Source organism: Echeneis naucrates, chromosome 3 (assembly GCF_900963305.1).
Source record: "Echeneis naucrates chromosome 3, fEcheNa1.1, whole genome shotgun sequence".
NCBI classification, from domain to species: domain Eukaryota; kingdom Metazoa; phylum Chordata; class Actinopteri; order Carangiformes; family Echeneidae; genus Echeneis; species Echeneis naucrates.
The window spans coordinates 10299180-10321086 of NC_042513.1; the positions used below are offsets into that span (position 1 = coordinate 10299180).

Sequence of the window (21907 nt, forward strand, 5' to 3'; positions counted from 1 at the left end):
GTGTGTCTTACCTGGTCGATGATGGTGTCCTGCTGCGTCGCTGGTCTCCTCCCACTGGTTTTACGCACGAGTTGGTAATCCAAGTCGTGGAGCCTCAGCCATTTCGTTCCCAAGTTTTAACTTTGGCACACGACCACAGCATGTCTGGCCATTTAGGGATCCGTAAAACTTAAAACCAAATACTTCGTTACTTCTTTTGGCCCGGTCTCAAAGCTGACATGATTAAATTCTGTTGATCATGCCATGTGTGCCGGATTGCTGGAAAAAACCCAAGTAAAACATTCCTGTTGCTCCGCTGAAACTGATCCCTGTCACTGGGGAACCATTTGATCATGTGATTATTGACTGTGTTGGCCCTCCACCAAAAACAAAGTCCAGTAACCAATCCTCACCATGATGTGTGCTGCCACGCGCTATCCCGAGGCAGTCCACTGTGCTCATTTAAGTCTCGTGCCATCATCAAAGCACTCGTCAGATTCTTTTCCACCTTTGGTCTTCTGTGACGTATCCAAAGTGATCAAGGAACTAATTTCATATCGAAGATATTTGTTCGATCTGAGCTACACGTTATGCACAACATCTGCAGCATGTATCATCTGGAAAGTTAGGCCACACTGGAACACACCTACCAGACACCTAAGTGTCCTAAGTGCATGCTGTGTAAATTCTGTGCCTGTTGTGTGAAAAGTGGCTCTGACAGGCTCAGTCAGAAGGAAAGCATCCTTGATTATGTTAGCTCTTTGAAAGTGAGGCTCCATCATGCATGTGAATGCACTTGCGAAATACTCTCAGCAGCCCAAACTAAAATGAAAGTTAATTATTACAGCAAATCAGTGGTGTGGTCCTTTAAATCCAGTGACTGTGTACCTGTCCTGTTGCTTCTTGCTGGCCTGTTGTTCTCCAGGCCATGTTTTCAGGTTAATACGTGGTGGACCGTAAACTGAGTGAAACCATGTGATCCAGACACCAGATCATAAAAAGTAGAGTCGTGTAGTTCACATTAACGTGCTCAAGCCATACGTTGACCGTGCGCAATGCAGCAACTTGGCTCCAGTTGTTGTTCCGGTAGCTTCAGTGACTGTCCTGCCCTCTGCCTAAAATCCCAGTGATGATGGGCTGGAGGACAAGCGCAGCTCCTGTTCGGGTACTGTTCGGGTCTGAAAAACTCTCGTCTAGTCTTGATGGTTACCTTGCACATTTGTGCACATTTCAAATCCGATGTCACAAAGATCATCAAATATAATCTGGAGCTCTTCAGTGACATCCCCTCTCAAATAACTGTGTTAAAGCATGGCATTGATGTGGGCGACCACAAGCCCATCAAGCACCATGCGTGTCGCTCCCAACAAACATGCTATTATGCAACAGGAGGTCCACTACCTCCTTGATCACGGTTTTGTGGCTCCAGGTGATAGTCCCCGGAGTTCCCCATGTCTCCTAGTCCTTAAATCAGACCAGACCCCATGTTACTGCACAGGTGCGACCGCAAAATCTTATTCAATCCCACTCCCACTCGCTGACTGCGTAGCTCGTGTGGGGGCAGCAAAATTTGTAACCAAACTTGACCTCCTCAAAGTTTACTGGCAAGTCTTATTGACACCACGAGCCTCCAAAATTAGTGCCTTTGTTACCCCTGATCATTTCTTAGGGTTCTTATGGTGATTTCCTTTGTTCTCAGAAAAGCCCCGGCCTCTTTCCAGCAGTTGATGAAAACGGCGCTAAGTGATGTCACTCATTGTGAGGTCTCCTGGTGGATGATGTGGTTTACTCATCAACCTAACCTGAACATATGCAGTCTCTCTGTGAAATCTTTCATCGTTCAAAAGCAGCTTCTCTTACACTTAACCTGGACAATTGTGAATTCGGAAAAGCTGTGGTATCATATCTTGGTAACAAGGAGGCCAGGGTCAGGTCTGCCCTATTGATGCTAAAGTTTGAGCAAACTCGGACTGCCCAGCCCCCCATACATGTTGTGAGCTCCGTCCATTCTTGGGGATGGCTGGCTATTATCTTGCATTTTCCAGGAACCTCTCTGATGTAGTGGCCCTTTTGACCAGGTTAACCAGTCCAAAAGCCCCATTTCTGTGGCCAAACAACTGTTTCTCAACTGGCAACTGGCTCTCCTGTGCTTGGTGCACCAGACTTCACACGCCTTTTCTAGCTGGAGGTGGATGCCTCTGCGCTTGGTGCAGGCACAGTGCTCTTGCAGGAGGATGAGCATGGCATTGAATGCCGTGTACTATTTCTTTACAGCACCATTGCGTTGGAGGCCTTGGCCCTCCTATCGGCATTACACCATTTGACGTCTACCTCAGTTCAAGCTCTGTGCCTACCACTGTGTTTTCTGACCACAATCCTCTTGTGTTCCTACGCTAGATGCAGAACAACAAGCAACGTCTTATGCGCTGGTCCTTATTGCTTCAAGACTTCAATATTAGCATATGTTATAAGAAAGGGGTGAGTAATGTTATGGCTGATACCCTGTTTAGGTCATAGTCGTATATATTGTTTAGCAGGTCAAACATTTTCTTTGGGGGGAAAATAACTCTTCACACTTTAGCCTTTCCATCACTTTGGTAGAGATTAATCTTGGTCTCATCAGTCCATAACACTTTGCTCTTTCTCTGTACTTTTCAAATTCCCATCTGGCTTTCTGATTCTTTCTGTTGATGAGGGGTTTTCATATTGTGGTGGCCTCTATATTTCTGCTCTGGAAGTCTGCTTCGGACGGTGGATTGTGATACCTGCACTGTGGAGCTTGGTGATGATGTCACTGACTGTTGTTTTGGGGTTTTTCTTCACAGCTCTTACAATGTTTCTGCCATTAACTGCTGTTGTTTTCTTATTCCAGATTGTTGTGTTGGTTATGCCCAATGTTTGTCCAATGGCATTTATAAATTTTCCTTATTTTCTCAGCTTCAAAATGGCTTGCTTTCCTCCCAAAGACAGCTCTCTCTTCTTCATGTCGGTTAATATTTTTTAACAAGAAATGCAGTCTTTACAAGTGAAACCCCAGACTAAAACCAAGCGTAGTCATTCAGAGCTATTTAAAAGACAACACCTTTTTCAAAAGTTCTGTTCACTTGAAAAATGGGTGTGTTCAAACAAAAGGTGGCGTGTGCTAAAATGTTTAACACATCCAGATGTAAATACCATGAAATAAAACCTGAAATTCTGAACTTTTGATCTTAAAACCAAATATCTTCAGTGATCAACAAAAAAGAGTTTTTCTGTTACAATACTTTTGGAGGGGAGAGTAAAGTGCGGTATAATTCAGTATTGATTACAGCTGCTCTAAGTACCCAATGAATTAATAACTGGAAAATTAAAATTCATCAGAATAAATTTTGGAAATCTTTCAGAGTAATTGCTAAGAAAATAAAAAAAAACTGCTCAAATGTAAATATTTTTTCAATTCCTTGGTGTTGTCTTTCGTTGAACAATATGTCTTTTGTCTGTTGCACAAACTGCAACATTTCAATACAACACTGTTTACCCTTATTTTGGACAAGACAACATCAGATAATTTGTGCTAATTTGACGGCTGCACATTCATATTGTGACCAAAGTCCAATATGGTGTTGAATTAGTTTGAGATCTGGTAAATGTGGAGGCCACTGAAATACCTCCTCATCATGTCTATGAAACTAGTTTGAGACGGAAGAAATTTTGGAACATGTTGCATTATCATACTGGAAGCAGTGGAGAGCCAAATGTGGCCACAAAGTGATGCACAAGTCTGAGATTGGCTATTGCCATTGAAATTCTGATTTATCGGGAAGAGAAGGCCCAAAATTGTGCCAATAAAACTTTCCCTGCACACTGTTACACCACCACCAGCAGCTTGTACTGTTGACACAAGGCAGGTTGTGTCCACTGATTCATGCCGTTGACTAGAAATTCAGACCAGACCATCTGTGAGCCTCATCAGGAATCCAGATTCATCAGACCAGGCTGCGTTTCTCCAGTCTTTAGTTATCCATTGCTGGTGAGCCTGTGCCCAGATTTCTGGTCTTGGCTGACATGGCAGAAACCTGATGTGGTTTTTCTCTGCCACTGTCGAAGGTTTAATGTGTTGTATATTTTCGGCTTATTCTGCTCAGCACACTCGGATACGTGAGTTGCTGTAGCCTTGATGTCACCTCCAAGTAGTCTGGCCATTGTCCTCCGCCTGCTCCTCATCAAGGACTTTCCATTTCCAGCCACTCACTGGATGGTTTGTGCAGTCAACCCATCTGGGCCCAGCAATCCTCTCCCTGGTCAAAGTCACTGAGATGAATTTGTCCTCTGATGTTTGATGTGAATATTACCTGGAGCTCCTGGCATCTACTTGAAAGATGTTTAACACTGCACTGCAGCTTAATAATTGGCTAATGGGATAATTCCATTAGTTACAGGTGAGTGCCTAATCTCCATTAAGTACAGTACAGGCCTCATTCAAATGAATAGGAAAGTGTGTCCAAACTTTTGGCCTGTACTGTACATGGAGAGTGAATGTGTAAAGTAGGATCTGTTGAGCCAGTGCCATGTTTGGGCTGGGGCCACAAATCTTTTCAGTGGATGTAGAAAAATATGAAAGCCAATAAACTTCTCACCTAAAAAAAAAAAAAAAAAAGTATAAAACAAAAGCAGAAAAGAACCAACAATAGAAAAATAATGAAACATCTCTGCTGTCCCCAAAATAACAAGGGAAATAAAAGTAGAAAACAGGAAAGTCAAGCAGGGCTCTGGTTTCGCAGAAACCAGAGAAACTAGTGTTTCTCCTGACAGATAAAACAGCCCATTGAGGACGGCTCGGCCACTGGCCAGTTCCAACCTGTCCCCCCTCATCAAACAGGCCTCCATTCTGCCTGCTTCCTTTCATTATGGCTCCGCTGCAGCACAGTGACACGAACAGTTATGTGTGTGTGTGTGTTAGTTTATGGTGGAGGTAACGGCCTTTTTGCCGTGAGTGTCGGTGCTGGAGAGAAGAGAGAGACCTAGTGTGCAAGAGTTGCTTTGCATGTTTTAGTAATCTTTGTGTGTTTTAATAACATCTAAGCCTCTGACAGATGCAATAGTGTCACTCTAAATCTCACTCTGTCTTTGTCTCCCTGTGCTTGATAACACATAGGAATGGAAACGAGCTATATTTAGAGTACTGCTCTGTTTTTAAAATATTACTCTAATGGAGCTGAGAAGTGGGAGATGTTATTTCAGGCATCCCATAGTAAAAGTCTTGTGAATTTTTTTTTGCATGGAGTATTGGATTACTGACATTTGGAGGACCTCGGAGGCCTAGGGCGACATTAAACTCTCCCAGTTGATTCTTCAGTACAAAATATATCATATTGATTATATATTATAATAAAATACATAAATAAAAGGAGGGCCAGTAAGTTGGAAAAGCATCCAAAGCCTACAATATTTGCTCTAAACTACAGCTGGAATCAGCTCACAAGGTTGCAGCTTTTAAAATCTGGGAATCAGCAGCTTCAATTAAGATGGAAGAAATTATAAGGACCTGTTCACCTCAAAGATAAACTGCCCAAAGCCAGGTGTGCAAAGCTTCCAGAGACTCAACCACCAACACCTGCAAACGTGGCTTTTGATGGCAATGTTGAAAGACACAATCAGCATGCACTCCTGCACCACATTAATTAGCTTCAGCTCGGATCGGCAGTCAGTGAACATGACACTTACCCGCCTACACTCAAACGTGTAATTATGGCCAAAGCATCTAAATATTGAGATTTGACAGATCTCCCTTTTTTATTTTATAAAAATGTCTTTCAAACATTTTTTGAAAGACTGAGGATGTTACTTTAGGCTGATTTTCACTGTTCTAGAATTTATTTCAGTTCAAATAAGAAAAGTTTACTTGTTTGTCATTTATATAAATTATAACCATGACATGTTTGTCTGTTTATATTTTTCTTGTATAAAAATGTTTGAACACAACTGGGACAATGTAGCGGCCTCACCAGCACAGCTCTTTTATTTCTCTGATTGCAAGCCCATCTAAACTGCACCCACCACCCTCATCTCCCTCATCCCAGCCTCCCTCATCCTTACTCCTCCTCTGTGTTTTCACTGGAGCTTTTGAGAATTTCATTTAGTAAGGAGGCTCAGCTGCTCTCTGTCTCTCTGTCTCTCTCTCTCTCTCTCTCTCTCCCTCTCTCCCCATCCCCCATCCTCCATCCCCCATCACCTCATTCCCCCATCCATCACTTTCACCGGCTCTGGACATAGCAAATTATTAGCCTGCACACTCTCCAGTCTGACAAAAATCCCTCAGAATATGTAAAAAAACAAACAAACAAAACAAAAAGCTCCTACCAAAAAAAACAACTTAGTGAATCCACCAGACACCTGAATGCATTAAACATACAGGCAGAGATTAAGCTCCACAGTAAACAGGCTAATCATATTAGCAGCGCCTCTATATGTGTGTTCGGCCTTCTTATCAAGATCTTTGACCACACTGAAGCAGAAACACAACAGCATGCTGCTTAAAGCCTCCTTCCACTTTCTCTTTAGTCCAGAAAGCAATAAAACTGCATCACAAACAATATCATATGAAGAGCGGGACAGACGCAGCCTGGTTTGTCTGCTCTGCTTGGTAAACCTCTGTTTTTTCACTACCTGCTCTCTGAGGTCATTAACACCTGCACTGTACTCAGCACAGAAGTCCAACCAGGAATGAGCTTTGTGAGGGCATTTAGTTTTACTACCACACAGCCACGGCCATGTCCAAGCAGTCACTCTGTGCTTGAATAATGAGAGACAAAAGGCCACAAACGGAAAGAAACGTATGGCCCTTTGCTATTTGCTGGTATCATCCAAATGTGGTAAAAGAAACATTAATTTCCACTTTTCTCAAAACAAATGAACATTTCATAATTTTCACAAAGACACTGGTGTTGGTGCAACTTTAACCATGAGGGTTAACCGGAGGTCCGACATGTTTGGACAGAGTCAGCTGCAGATGTTTTGAACACATCTGTACATGTTCCAGTGCTAAAAGGAGGACACCAACTACCGTCTAGAGTGGAGCAATTTCTATATGATTTTAATGACCGACTAATCTTTTAGTTAGATGTCAGCTAACCCGAGACACAAAGATGCATTCAACAGTCTCGTCAGTTTGTTTTTCATGTATACTTTTTGTCTTTGTGTGGAGCAATGCTTTACCGAGAGTACTGTATGTTTTAATATTTAATGCTCTGCCAGCCAAGGTGAGCGGGGCTTTTAGTTTGATCCTGCTCCATCTCCTCTTGCTCAAAACATTTTGAAAAGATTAGGTGTGTTGTCTTTGAGGGAAAATTCAACATTTGGAGCTGTCATGCCGTCACAGTTGATGAGGCCACCTGCTTCACGCAGAACTGTCACTTCTTCTGCAGGTAGCATGGCTACTAAAATGAATTCCCATGTTTATTTGTTGCTATTGTACTTCACCTAGTTAATTCACTAACTCAACAAAAGATAAGGAAAATCTGCCATTGATAGTTAAGACTAGAAGTGAGCAATGAGAGAACTGTGACAACATAAAAAAAAAAAAAAAAAACTGACGAAGTACAGAGCTGATAATCTTGGAAGAACAATTTTCCCCTATAAAATCCTTTGGAGTGATTTGTCTGCGGTAACAAATAAAACAAAAAAACTTGGCTTGAGGAAGGTGTTTGCACTGATTTTTGCTGATAAGTCAAACAGCACCAGTGGCCCGGGGCATCAGGAAGTTCCACATCGGCAGGGTATTTTTCAGAGGAAACTCAAAACGGCTAAAAGTGCAACTTGAGTCCTGTGGTCGAGAAGTAGATAACATTCCTGAGTTCCTCAAAAGTTTACCTGAAAAATTCCTGCGTTCAAAACAAAAACACCATGATTTAAGGTCAACGCAGACATGAGTCTGAGATGGCAGACGGAATAATCTCTGTCTCGGCTTTAATTGAAGTGAAGTGAACAGAGTTTTGTTTATCGCCGGGACTTTTAATTAGAATCAAAAGATAAATGTTTAACTCATTAATAGCCTCCACTTGCTGTCTACAAATTATGTATCTGACATAAAGGGCTTACTGTTCTTCATCCTTTTTTGATGCCAGTCATGAGCCTGGTCTCCTTTGAATAACCAAGGAATTCAAAATGAGTATGAAAGATAGAGGCATTTTTTTCCTCCCCCTATTTATTTATTTATACTCTTTAAATTTGTAGCATGATGATAAATGTGCATGTTTAATAATTTACTTCATGCAAATGTATTGAAGCGTAGGAACATGATACCATCGGATAGGATGGAATTTCCTCCTCCATACAGTTCAGTGATACAAGTAAACTATGAAGTGACCTTTCTTTGCATTGTTTTGAGAGATTTTTTTCTCCTAAATAAATCTTGGAACTGTGGTTTACTGACTGAGGAGATTTCATCATTCAGGGTTTTTGTTGGTTTTGACTTCAGTGCTGTGTGCTCATCGAATTGGTCTTGCCAGTCAGTGGACATGGTGAATTCTCAGTTGTTCTGTGGAGCAAAAACGTGGAGTATTTAAATATCCTCCACATATATTTGACAGTGTATTTACCAGGATGGTGAATTTATGGCTGAAATCGTTGCTCTCGCTTTCAAAACCCACACTGATCCACAACTCTGGTGTGTTTGTGTGTAAAAAAAAAAAACAAACAAACAAAAAAAAAAAAACTCCCTGGTTACCACTAGCTATTCTCTTTGTGTTTTATCTTCTCTCCTTCTTTCATCCTCTTCCCTTTGTTGCAGCCTCCTCCTGCACCTACATGTCAAGTTGTTCCAGTGAAACAAACAATGCAGATTCCCAGTAAAAACCAGGGGCCTGTATCACGAAGCTGGATTTCAGTTTAGCGCGTATGCTGCCATGGCAACTTCAGAAAGCCTAACCTGGATAAGAACTCGGCAGGATTCACTGTTTCAAGTTATTTTCTCCGGTTTCTCTTTTTATTCTTTCTTTTTTTTTTTTTTTTTGTAAAGAAAGGGGTTTCAATTAGCAAGTTGATAACCGGCTTAGTGACACCGATTATCCAGATTGCGGATGTCTGGGGTAAGTGAAGCCAGATAACGGAAAGAGGGCGTGTTAGACCAGCTTCTTGATACTGGCCTCTGGTGTGCAGGCTGTGCAGTCTGAGCTGTGATGGTCTGAAATATGCAGAAATGCTCTAATGTTGATCTTTATTGTCTGCAGGAAATCATTATGTCCTGTGTATCACCTTGGCAATGATTGTGTGATGCTATGACACCACACTTTGATGGCACTTCAAAGCGTTTACCTGCTGTTCTCCACTAAATCAGCCTTTAGTACGAGTTAGTTGTTCCATTAGGCCACTGCTTGATTAGAAAGAGCTCCAATTTATTCTTGCTCTCAAGATTGTTTGATAGCTGAAAAAATATGAATTGATTTACAGTGCAAACCAACTACCTTAAAATACTTGTTCTGTCCAAATATTTTCAGACTATTTGAACTGTAGCAAAACTACTACAATGATTAATCCATGTTGAGATTTTAGAAATAAATTTTAATGAAATCAACTGATCATTTATCAGACTAGGCTTGGCAGATGTAAAGCGAAGGACATCTTTTTTCACTGATATTCTCAGTTTTTAGTTATGAAATCAAATCGATCGCTGAAATAATCTGGAAATTGTCAACGGAATGTAAATGAGAAGAGTTGAATTTAAATAAATCTTTCTGCAAACAAAACAGGAAACACTCATTCATTCAGTGATTGTTGACGGGGAAGCTGGAGAAGTTTTTGCGGCCACCTGTCCTGGTAAGGAGACCGACTGACTGATGGAAAGAATAGAGAGGCTGGTGAAAGCAGCAAACTTCATCTGTCTCTCCTCCAACACCACGCGCTCCACTGTTTTCTCTCTTCTATTTGTTTTCCCTCCTTTTTTTTTTTTTTTTGTGAAGCCAGAGGAATGTTACACATCCGCAGTATGGTGGAGGAGTGTGTGTCTGTGGCAGGTTTATGTGAGTCAGTGTTTGTGCTTGTGTGCATTTGTCTCTCTTTTGTGAGTGTTTGCTTTGCAGAGAGTGTGGCTTGGCATCTGTGTTTGTGTGAAGTTGTGAATGCATTTGTGTGTGTGTGTGTATGTGTTGGAGGGATGGTGGGCAGCCGGTGTCATCACATTTTCACAACCCCACTTCTCCTCCACATGCATATTTCATGGAGCTGGTCATTTATGTCGCCAACAGGAGACTTCCTTGGCCAAACCAATACCGTACTCTGTGTGTGCGCGTGTGTTTGTGTGTTGTCCAAGTCTAGGCCTACTAAATAGAAAATATTGAATTCTCTAAATTGTTATTCCATTAAAAAAACATCTCTTATTGTTGAAAATCCATAGACAGACAGATGCTGCCTGCGTGCTGCATGATGGAGCTGGATTGTCTTGCTGTAGGAGCCGTCTGTGTTTGACTGATGTTTTTATATCTGCAGTCTAGTTTAGGCTTAGGGCATCGCAATTAGATTCCCATAGGTGTGATTTCCCAGCCGTATTCACACACAAATATGGGCGATATTACAGACAAGTTGGGCGCCTTAAGGTTAGGCTGAGTTGGGGTTCAGCTAAGGTAGAGCTCAAACTGTGCATGCGAAAAAACAGCCTCTCCTCTCATTGATTTAGGGGAAGTGTACTCATGCTGTTGGGGGTGGATGGCGTAGGGCTGTAGAACTTTACACAGATTTGTGCAGCACAAAAGCTAAATCTGTCCACCCACAATGTTGCTGCATTGGCCAATTACATACATGCAAGTGTACGTTGCTGCTCTGCTGCACACCACAATGAATCATCGTGATTTTTAAATTCACGTCTGTGACTTCTACAAACCCAGGTGATGTTTTGGTGCCGAACAAGCTTTTAAATACATGAATCCAATCTACAGCATCGCATTTCATAGTCTCACCCCGCTCTGTAGTTGAATGAACACACACATCACCACCAGCACGGTCCCTTGCATTGTTTTACCAGGAAAACGGCGTGTGTGAACACAACACAAAGTCTTCAGGAAATGTAAGCCGATGTAATGTCCCCTGAAGTGATGAAAGCACAAATGTGTGTGTGTGTGTGTGTGTGTGTGTGTGTGTGTGTGTGTGTGTGTGCGCGCATGGCTATGCATATGTGGCAGCTGTACACAAGATGCAGTGTTTGGTCTGTAAACAGCAGCCTCTGCTCCGTCACACTGGGCAGCGTGAAGCTTGGTTCGAGCCCAGATTGTCTAAAATAGTCATTTCCATGCAGAAGCAGGACCAGAACAACCCCATAAACTGGGCCATCGCACAACCCTCATGTGTACAGCTGCAACAACCAGACAATTAATCGATCCATCAATGGATACAAAAATTAGTCTGTGACCATTTAAGTTATATGATACTCATGTCCAAAATCACAAAAAATTAAGACTTCATACTTTTTTCTGATACACAGCAGTATAAAATAAGACCTTTGAAAGGGTCACTTTAATGCCTTCAGTATTTCAACTAGCATTTTTCACTATCGTTGACATTTTGCTTGCAAAACAGTTGACGGATTGACCAAGAGAGCAATCAGCAGACTGCTCAACAGTGAAAGAGTCATTGCTTTCAAGTCAGTTGAAGACATTGCCCTGCTGTGATGGACATTTTTACTGTTTTCCTTTTCTTTTCATCTGATCACATCTGTTGTTGATTTGTTTCTTTCTCCTGTCAAGAAATCTCTTTTTTTCATATTTAATGACTGAGCAAAATGCCATAAAGCGTTTCCTCTAAACGTGTTACAGAGCTGAACCTTGGCTGCTTGGTCTGGTGTTTTACCATGGCATGGTTTGGATGACTCTATATGGTTAGACTCTTATTTAAAACACACATTGGTTTTGCTGCACTTGTGGCCACCGAAAGTGGAATAGTGGAGTGCTATTTACAGTAAACTGCAGCACACGCGGATTTCGCTTCCTTTCCTACTTATTGTATGCACATAATTTCTACTATTACAACTGTGATTGGACAAAAAAAAAATAAAAATAGTTTGGGTATTGATTTGGTTATTTTCTTATAACCTTGACAATTCACAGCAGTGCAGACACACCCAATGACAGTAAACCTGCAAAGAAGATCACAAAATGTTGCTTTGATGAAGTAAACCAAAAGCTTAAGAGTGAAGTGGTTGTTATTCCAGTCACAAATGATGCATGCTAATTTTGATATGTGGCTTTAGATGTACAATTTCAGACAAAGATGCAATTGCTGTTTTTGTTGGTATGATGCATGTTAGTCTTTCCATTTTCTTACTTTAAAAAGCTGGTTTGGCTCAGATGCATGAACGCATAGAGCAGTCATTTTAAATGTCAATTGAATGCAGATCCCCCGAGTAACAGAAGGACGTGCTTCATTACAAGGCACAATATCAAGGCTTAAAGGTTTGATCCTCTGTGGGGATGTTACACCAGACATATTGTACAAATAACAGTAATAGCTGTCAAGTGTTGGTATAATTGATTAGCCTCACAGAATGTGACACATAAGACACTAACTGTCCTGCGTGCTTTGTCATTTAAGGGGCGTGTGTTTGTGTGTGCCTACTTTTATCCCTGCTCTGTCATTAAAGGAGATGAAGGGGAGGGGGCGGTTTGTACAACATATGCTCAGAGGTTTGCCCAGTTGGCTCGTGTGTGTGTGTTAGTTTCAAGGAAGAAAGAGCTTGTTTTGATGTGCATGTACTGTATTTGTATGGGTGCGTTTATGGCGCGTCTCATGCAGTCTCTAAAGTCTGTTTCTGTAACTGTCTTCATGCTATTGTGTGATGGATGGTTGTTTGCAAGCTAAGGTTACATTTGAGCTCTTTTTCAACCTCAGCTTTGAGATAAACAAGTTTGTGGGATAATATTTTGTTATATTGTCTTTTTGTTTGTGAAACAGTGGATAAAATAGTGTGCTTTGCTATGATGAACCCTCTGACACACTAAGATTAAAATAACTGTCTGCTTGTTAGTAAGAAAAACTCTTATGATTTCAGTCTAATAAATTATTATCCCTTCTAGTTATATTCAAAAAGTGCTCTTTTCAGGCCAAACAAACATGAATAAATCAGTTTTTTTTTTTTTTTTTTTAAACTTCAGGTGCGCACCAATGTCACTTACAATGATCAAAATCAATAAAAAATTTATGTGGTTTGACATCATCTCTGTCAACCTTAAACCGAACCTGGATCCAGTGCTGTTCCTTTTCCCATCATTTTTCTGCAGCTATTCCAACCCAGTGCCTCCTGAGAGGTACCAGCTCGGCCTCATGTTCAGCTGAGGAAAATCCTTTGTTGGTTAAAGTTTTCTATTTCCCCCCCGCATGCCAAGATGACGAAATCTTATTGCACCAAATGCACTGTTTCCCAGTGTCAGTGGGGTCTGTAGCGTTAGGACAGGTGCTGATCCATCTGACAGTTTCTCATGCACGGACCAGAAAATCGAGATGATAAAAGAGACTTTTTTTATGTTTGCTGTGGTGCAGTAAAATGCTTCTCTGCCAGGACGAAAACGCCTCTGGACCTGTGTGTGTGTGTGTGTTATTACTTTTAAAGAAACATTTGTTAAGCACACAGCAAGATGTAGATAATATATCCAATTATCTCTCTGGATTCAATCTATCCATTTATGTTCACACCTGGCCAGGCTGACAGTGGCAGAAGGGCCTGCAAAGCAACCATAACTAAATAACTTCCCCTCACTTCCCTACAAGATGAACTGAGAGTAACTGAGTGTCCACAGAAAGTAGTTAATGGCTCCTGGCCTCTCATAAATCTGCTGCTCTGTCAATGGTTTGCATTGCACACATAATTTACAAAGTCTTGGCCAGTGTCCTATGCACAAGGAAGTTTTTCATTTTCTCTTCTGGACTGTCTTCTGCCCAGAATACAGAATAGCTTTGGTCTCCGGCTTTGGAAACACAGCCTGTTCTGTGGAAACTGTTAATATGACGAGTCAGCATTGTGTTCCCATTACTGGTAATTAGTATAACTAACATTTTCATGAAAAACTGCTATTTTCATTGCATTCTTTCTAATCCTCTTTATCTTGCCCACCTCCATGACAGCAAATGGTGATGAGCCTGCGTGTGTCAGAGCTGCAGGTGCTGCTGGGCTACGCTGGGCGCAACAAGCACGGGCGCAAACACGAGCTGCTGACCAAGGCACTGCATCTGCTCAAAGCCGGCTGCAGCCCCGCTGTGCACATGAAAATCAAAGAGCTCTACCGACGACGCTTTCCTGCCAAAATGGTATCCCACTCAGAGCTGGCCCTGCATGGCCCACATCACCCAGCCACAGCTGGAGTGGTTGGAGGAGGGGGCGCCGCACTGCCCGCTGGCCTGACGCAGCTGGCTTACGAGGGTCATGCCGGTCATGGCGGAGCCCCATCGCCTGCTGCGTTACTGCCCCTCTCGCTTCTCGGTCCTGGAAAACATGAGCTGACTGGGCTGACGCACCACCTGCCCACCTCAGCCACGCTGCATCCAGTCCATCCAGATGTCAAGCTCCAGAGGCTCCCCTTCTACGACATGCTGGACGAGCTAATCAAGCCCACCAGTCTAGGTGAGCAAACATGCAAGTGTGTTTTTTGTTTAAAAAAAAAAATAAATAAATAAATAATTCAATGGGCTTTTATCAAGACTTTGGAACAATAATGTATTGACTGACAGTGTGGCAACAAAAAGGGTGCAGCCTGCATCTTTACTGTTGTGCACCTTCTCATGGTTCAATTTTTAGCTGAACACTAACTGCTCAGCACCAAAGTCAGAGACAGTTACTTACAGCTGGTGATGTCGTAGCGGAGTATTTAGAAGGTAAAGATCCAGATATTTCTCTCACAAGTCACAGATATTGAAAGTGGAACTAAAAGAGCAGGAATATTGAATATACATAAGCAGGTGGACATAAACATCAAATTGTTGATTTTTATTGACCTGCCTGCTGGATGATATGCTGCTGTTTGCTAACAAGTTCGACAAATTCACTTGAAAGTAAAGTAAAAAAAAAAAAGAACAACACAATGGAAATTTTAAGGTCTTGTCTGCTCTCCTGTGAGGATACACCAAAACAAAACAAACAAACAAACAAACAAAAAAAAAATCTATGAGGTTGTGGATCGTTTTTGTCATTATATAATTTGCATACCTATCAAAGCAGTCACAGAACACATTAATATTTGTGCTTCCTCTGTTGTGTAAAAATGCTTCCTTTTCATCAGTCTTGGTGTTGTTAACAGGCAACAAGGAAGTTGGTGCAAAAATATAATTTTCACAGCACTTGGTTCCCAAGAAGCAGCAGTCAAAAATTGATTGGGTTCATTATTCATCATTCATTCGTACAAATAAAAGCAAAAGAATTTCTGATCCACATTCTACTTCAAAGAGTTCAAAGAGAGTATCTAATACACTTTGTTTTTGTTCAGGTGTTTGTCTCAAGAAAAGAAAAAATACAGTTAGTAACAAGTTAAATATATATGTAATATATAATATATATATAAAACCAGCACTTCAACATTTTGATCTGGATAACTCATTAATGCCAAATTTTTTCATTCACTGAATTGTGATCCACTTTGTTATATTTCAATTTGATCCTGCTGTTGTGTTGAGTGGCAATATCATATATATAATATTAACAGTGAACTGTAATTGAGCAAAGTGGAGCTGATGAAACTAAGGCTTCTTAGCAAAAAGTGAAAAATAATATCTATCCAACAAAAAATGCCTTCTGAGGTGAATAGAAGAAGTATGGTACAACCATGGTATGGTTTTTTTTTTGTTTGTTTTTTGTTTTTTAGGATCATTTTGAGGGGGACTGGATCAGGTTTCAATTAGCATTAGATATTTATGGTGCTTCATATAAATGACACACAGCCTCTAGACCATTAACAATTTTTTTCAGCTTTCGTGCTGGCAACAGATGTGGCCACAGGCATGTTTTTGTACTTTTGTTTGTCCATCCGTTGGTGGGTACGTGAAGATGATACCAAAGAAACATCTGTGAGAAATTACTTCACACATGGCAGGAACATCCAATTGGACTCTGAATGAACAGCAGTGGTTAGCACTCTCCCCTCACAACAAGAAGTCTCAAGGTTTGATTCCTGGGCCGTGGGCACTTTCTTCAGAAGTAGACGTGAGTGTCAGCATGAATGCTTGATTGGAGTTTGGTTGTTACAGGTCAAAGGTTAAGGCCACTTTGACCACACAAAGATTCCAGCACTAATTACAGGAAAATAAACGTTATACTTTTCAAACTTTTTACTGCATATATATTGTTGTGGACAGGAAATATATGTAAACTTTAAGTTGGTACTTGCAGTAATCATATATGAAGGCTTGAGTCTCAAAGGAACTAAGCTAGTTATTCAAGGTGTCTGTTTGTTGGGGAAACATAACTGTACTAAATCCAACAAGTGATGACAATATCTAAGGACTCTTTAAAATGAAATCTGTTAAATTGCATTTAAATTTGAACAAGTTTTAGATGAAAATTCTAAAAACTATAAAAAGTTTTTCAAAAACCATAAACAAACTCTTCAATTCACAATGACTTCACATGGACTGTGCGCAAACCAAGTATTTTCATTAATTTCTTTCTGTTTCGTTTGGACTTAAAGAATAAGAACTGATAACTTGCTTCATCGGGACTGTGGCGTTTTGGGTGTGGATTGATCAGAATTTATTGACACCATAAACACACAACCCCTCTTATCTTTAAAACTTGTGAAATAGCTGAAAATGTTCTCAGCTCGGCCAAACATTTTAAGTTTACAATAAGATTCTGTCACTGGGGGTAAGATACTGAGTTAATAAAACAAATGTCCAATGTCATCTTATGCTTCATTTAATGAAGGCTCACCATTAAACATTATATGCAATATGGGCTTTAGATCGCTGCTTCGAAAACCTCTGATATTGGTCAGATTTTTCATTATTGTAGCTGTGTATCCACCAACCAGGCCGTATTTAGCATGACAATACTCTTTGGGGTCTGGGATGTATTGCAAATATATGGAAATGTCTCGATTTTCCTACATTAGCATTTTAATGGAGTAAGAGAGCATCTCGTGATTAATTTGCCTGCAGATGCATGTACAAACACAATGCCTGCAGCTCTGTCATCACACCATCTTTCTCCTCTTCCCTCTTCTTTTCCCACTTCAGCCATTTCCTGCCTTTTTCCCGTCGTCCTCTGGCTCCGCTCTTCCCATCTCGCTCTCTGTTTCCGTGGCCATCCTCAATTAAAATTTGCATGCAAAGTGATGAAATCGCACAGACCGCAGAGCACACCGTCCCTCCATCGGAGTCGCACCGTTCTCACACACACACACATCTGCGTATACAGCAATTTCAAAACACAAACGTACTTTCCTATAAATAATGCACTTTGATTGCATTTTTCTCAGAGAAGGAGAGAGAGCGAAAGGATGAGTAAGAGGAGCTAAAACCCAAAAAGGAGATGGAGTGGAGATGAAGTGTGAAACAAAGCTGAATTTGTTTCAAAAAGTGGAAGTGTGCTCCAGCTTGGAGGGGATAACCGTCTTTATTCTAATAATGATGCAGGGCAGTAATGAAACCCCTTTGTTTAACGGTCCACATTCGTGCGTTCCTTTTCTCTTTTAAAGACAGCCATGGCCTCCTCGCTCCCTTACCCCACTCTTTCACAGACAGTGTATTGCGCTTGTATACTTCTCTCTGATCTTCTGATTATGTCCAATCCCTCGCTCTCCCTCCCACCCCCTCTCTCCCCCTCAGTCTATCTCTCTCTCTTGTTATTGTTGTTGCTTCTCCTGTGTCTTCTGTTGTCTCTCTGCCTCACACTCATTTTTTCTGACTCCCTTCCCCCACTTGTCTGCTCTCTTGGTTTACTGTTTTGTTTTGTTTTTTTATGCAGAAAGCTTATTTGTTGGCAATGTACATACTTAACCAGGACTCAAATTTGGTTTTAGAACAGCACATATGCATGACTTGCGATTCACTGACTTACTTTTTGCATTCTTGCATCTAAAATTGGAATAAACTAATCTCCTTGCACATTTCAACTTTTAGGTTAATGTATTTTCAAACCCAATGCGAAATTTAAATTTGCACTATGTTTTGGTCTGTTATATGATCACACAGACAATTTTGCTCAAATGCAAAAAAAGTAACAAATGCAAAATGCAAATGACTGCCAGCAAAATAGGACAGCAAAAAACTGTCCAAATTAGGATAAAAGTTGGTTAATCCCACTTGTTATAATGAGCAGCAAACTGCAATCACAGTAAAACTAGAGAGTGCAAAAAACAACTTTTGCAGTGCTGCGCTTCGCTACAGCAGCTGTGTTGAGAATGAACAAACTAATTCTGACATCTGAAAGAAACATTAGATAAACTCGTCTGTCATCTGTACCATAAGTGCGCTCCCCATGAAAGCTCTTCTGAAATTAACCTCAGAGGTTTTTTTTGTTGCTGTTCTTTTGTTTTTCTTCAGTCCCGACCTCTTGTTTCTTCAACATGCATGTTCCTCTGCTGTTAGCTTTTCCCCTTCAAACAACTTTTTGGATGCTTTCATTCAAAAGGCTTTGGATTCTTTTAATGCAGTCTGGTTGAAGAGAGCGGGCTTTAAAGTGGAGAGGAGGTTGTTTTGGCAGAAGTTTTGTCCCTTCTGCCACAGCAGCTCAACAAAACTGCATCATAGACACTGCAATAGAGATCCGGATTATTATTATATGTGTATGTGTGTGTAAGTGTGGTGTTACTGAGTGTAAATGTGTATGCTTTTGGGACACCAATGCTGGGTGTCCAGGTTGTGTGTCTGTGTATCTCTCTGTTTCTGTGTGTACAGTCTGTGAAAGCAAATCTCCTCAGAGAAAATAAAGGTTTATTTAACTTATCAATCTGTTTCAGGCAGGCAATGTACACTTTAACATTCACCACTCCATCCTTTTTTTTTTTTTTTTCTTTTCGACCTTTGCTCTTGTTGTGTAGTTTGTATGCCAATCGCTTGGTTCCTTTTCAAGTATAAAAACTGGATGACTTATTTTATTTGCATCTCTGAACAAATACAGGAAGCATACTGTCAGTAAATAATATAAGGTATGGGATGTTGCTTGAATTATAAAAACCTTTACAGCACAGTAAGATAAAAAATATTTTCTCCCACAACAAGCCCAGTCCTTCCAATGCAACATCAGTTCAAATACTAAAAACTCTTCAACCTGCGGCAATTTGTTAGACAAATAAGCTTAAAATAGGTCTGCTTCAGTTTATGATACTGTGGAGAGGCAGAAAGAAATGTGGTTATGAGGAATTACAGCCCGTCTAAACGTGTTCTTTGATTTGTTGCTTTAACCTGACTGTGCATTGTGTGCATGGAAATGTAGTCATCACTAACACAGCAGCCCCCCACCCCCCCTCATTATCCTTGCCATCCCCTCCCTCCCTGTTCCCTTTGTGAGTCTAATCAGTGCGTCGGACACAGTTTCGCACCACCAGTATAAACTGGTCGACAGTCGGTCTACTCCTTCATTACCAAGGCAACCTCACTGGTTGAACTCAACTCTCATCTCCATCATTATCTGTCCTCCATAGAGAACTATGCCTCTCTCCGGTCATAGTTGAATATCACTCAGGTGCACATGCATTATACATGATTTGATCACCATATTTCTGCGGCTCCATTTTCTATCTGATGGGCGTTTCGTCCATAATGCTTTGTTACTTGTGAAGATTGCTGTGACATTTGCACTATGGAGGAAAATAATATACTTCCATCGAAGATGAGTCACTCGATTTGATTGTTGTATACCGCATCCTTTGAAAACTAGGCATGATGGTTTTGTCGTCATCAACTTTTTCCTCCCCATCTCACAGTAGGTAACAGTCATGCTTGCAGCCTGTATTCTCACAAAGGCTCAGAAAATGAAGAATGAAAAAATTTCCTCATCTTCAGAAATACATCAGGCTCACTGTGGTGCCAGTACATGAATCATGTCAGCGTGGTGCCATCTGCCTGCTGCTTTAGTTACACCGAACAACACAACTTATTGACTGTTGATAACATACAAACTATGTTCTTGTAAACTACTTATTTCTCCAGACTATATCACTCATGAGACCATGCAGGCAATCTTAAGAATAAAAAAAATGAAAGGAGTTATCATGGCATAAAACCAATAATACTAGACTAGACTGGACTAGACAAGTCTAAAAAAGGCATAGCCATCTGGCTAAAAGGATTAAAATCAAGTTCAGATCAAGTTTAGAATTGCATTTTTACCTTAAAATTGAAAATAAAATCGAATTGATGATTTGGAGAATTGTGACACTCATCTTTTCAAGCCTTTCCTTATCTTAGTGCCTGTGGAGTCAGTTAACACAGTGAAAGGGTTCATTTCAGTCACATACATCCTGATATGTATGTATGTTTGTAGCATTACAATTGGCAAAATTATTATAAAAAATGGATCTTCTCTCTCATAATATACTTTAATCAACCTCAAACAGTGCTGTACTCTGAAAAAGTGATTAAGAAGCAGCAGCTCCTTCAACCCCCATAAAGATCTAATCAATTATAATCCCTTCCCAGCGCAGAAGTAACAGCAGACATCAGACCAATCACTGACATAGATGTCATCTATAAGCTCAGGGTTCAAGTGCTCATGATGGCAGGAGAGCCTGCTTGAGTGTCATTGAGCAACTAGGCGTAATCAGTGCAAATCAGTTGAGCTGTACATCATGTTTCTCCCTTTGTCCTCAGTGAATCTGTAAAGATAATATATCACATACATTATCAGCCATATGCAACAAGTATTGCTGGCGATGTTCCTAAATATCTGCAGTGCAGAATCCAACAATCTCTTCACGTCAAAACACCACCTGACAGTTGGCAGCACATGCCCCGACCCCTGTGTGCGCCTCAGCAAAATCTTTTCTCTCACTGTAAACATCTCAGCCTTATCACAACAAAGGAGCCCTGGCTGCGCTCAGCTATAAACACACTACACAAAATGGCCTTCGTCTCGGAGCCTATTAAACCAGTGTTATTTTCTTCAAAGCCTGAATTGATGCACCATCATCATCATCATCCCCATCCGTCACCAGCTGCCTGATTAGACAAACCCATATCCAGATTTTAACTCTCAACATTCGTTGCCGTTTTTAGCCGACCTCAGACAAAAGCAAAACTTTTCTTTCCATCGTAGTCAGATGTTTCAAGTTCCTCACTGGGTGTTTCATGATAAATATCAGCTAGGCGTGGCATGAATTGCATAAAGGCAGGTCAAGAGATATTGCGAAATGCCCACTATGGTGCATGCATGGGAGGGATTGCAGGCCCAGCTGGCACACTGACAGAATGTAATGCCAGCTTTAGCAGTGGTCTAAACACACTGGAATACCTAAATGAGCCCTATAATGTATAATATATAACTGCACAACAACCATATGCAGATAATAAACGGTAATCACTGCGGTTTGGACGCAAGTGGAAGTAACACTTCTGGAAAGTTTTCAGTTGTCACTGTGGGTGTAACGTCCAGATCTGGCCTTTTTGTTATGGATCCTTCCAGCTCTATAGTTATGAATTTGAGTGACACTAAAAGGATTTTTGCCTTTGTTCAGCCTGTGAATGTTACAGTATGTCGCGTTCGCGCATGTATGCGTGGCTGTCATTTTGGGCACATATATGTGTGTGTCTGCGGTATACCAAACAGAAAAAGTAGCAACACCACTAACAAGTTAATAAACTCCAGCTGGGCTTTGTTGTGCAGGAGACAGACTATAGAGCTGAGCACATTCTCTTCAGCTTAGCTCATACATCTTCTCTTCAAACCAGAACTCAGCCCCGGACTGAGAGTTTTCTAGATTTTCATGTGCTGTAGGGTCCAAATCAGCATAGTGAAAATACTTTTCCTGGAAATACTTTCCAT

The 21907-nt window shown here is 41.0% G+C and overlaps 1 protein-coding gene across 3 annotated transcripts in view; it reads left to right on the top strand.

The window, feature by feature from the left end:
• The window catches only part of LOC115040931 (E3 SUMO-protein ligase PIAS1-like), a 48451-nt gene that overhangs the window by 13358 nt on the left and 13186 nt on the right, over window positions 1-21907 (top strand). For 2 of the 3 annotated variants that reach the window (XM_029498088.1, XM_029498086.1), the window contains exon 2: window positions 14062-14557. In XM_029498088.1, coding sequence (XP_029353948.1) covers window positions 14065-14557 — 493 coding nt within the window. In that variant the 5' untranslated portion in view covers window positions 14062-14064. Of the gene's footprint in view, window positions 1-13831; window positions 13973-14061; window positions 14558-21907 lie in introns of those variants that run through there. The other variant, XM_029498087.1, reaches the window with a different exon arrangement.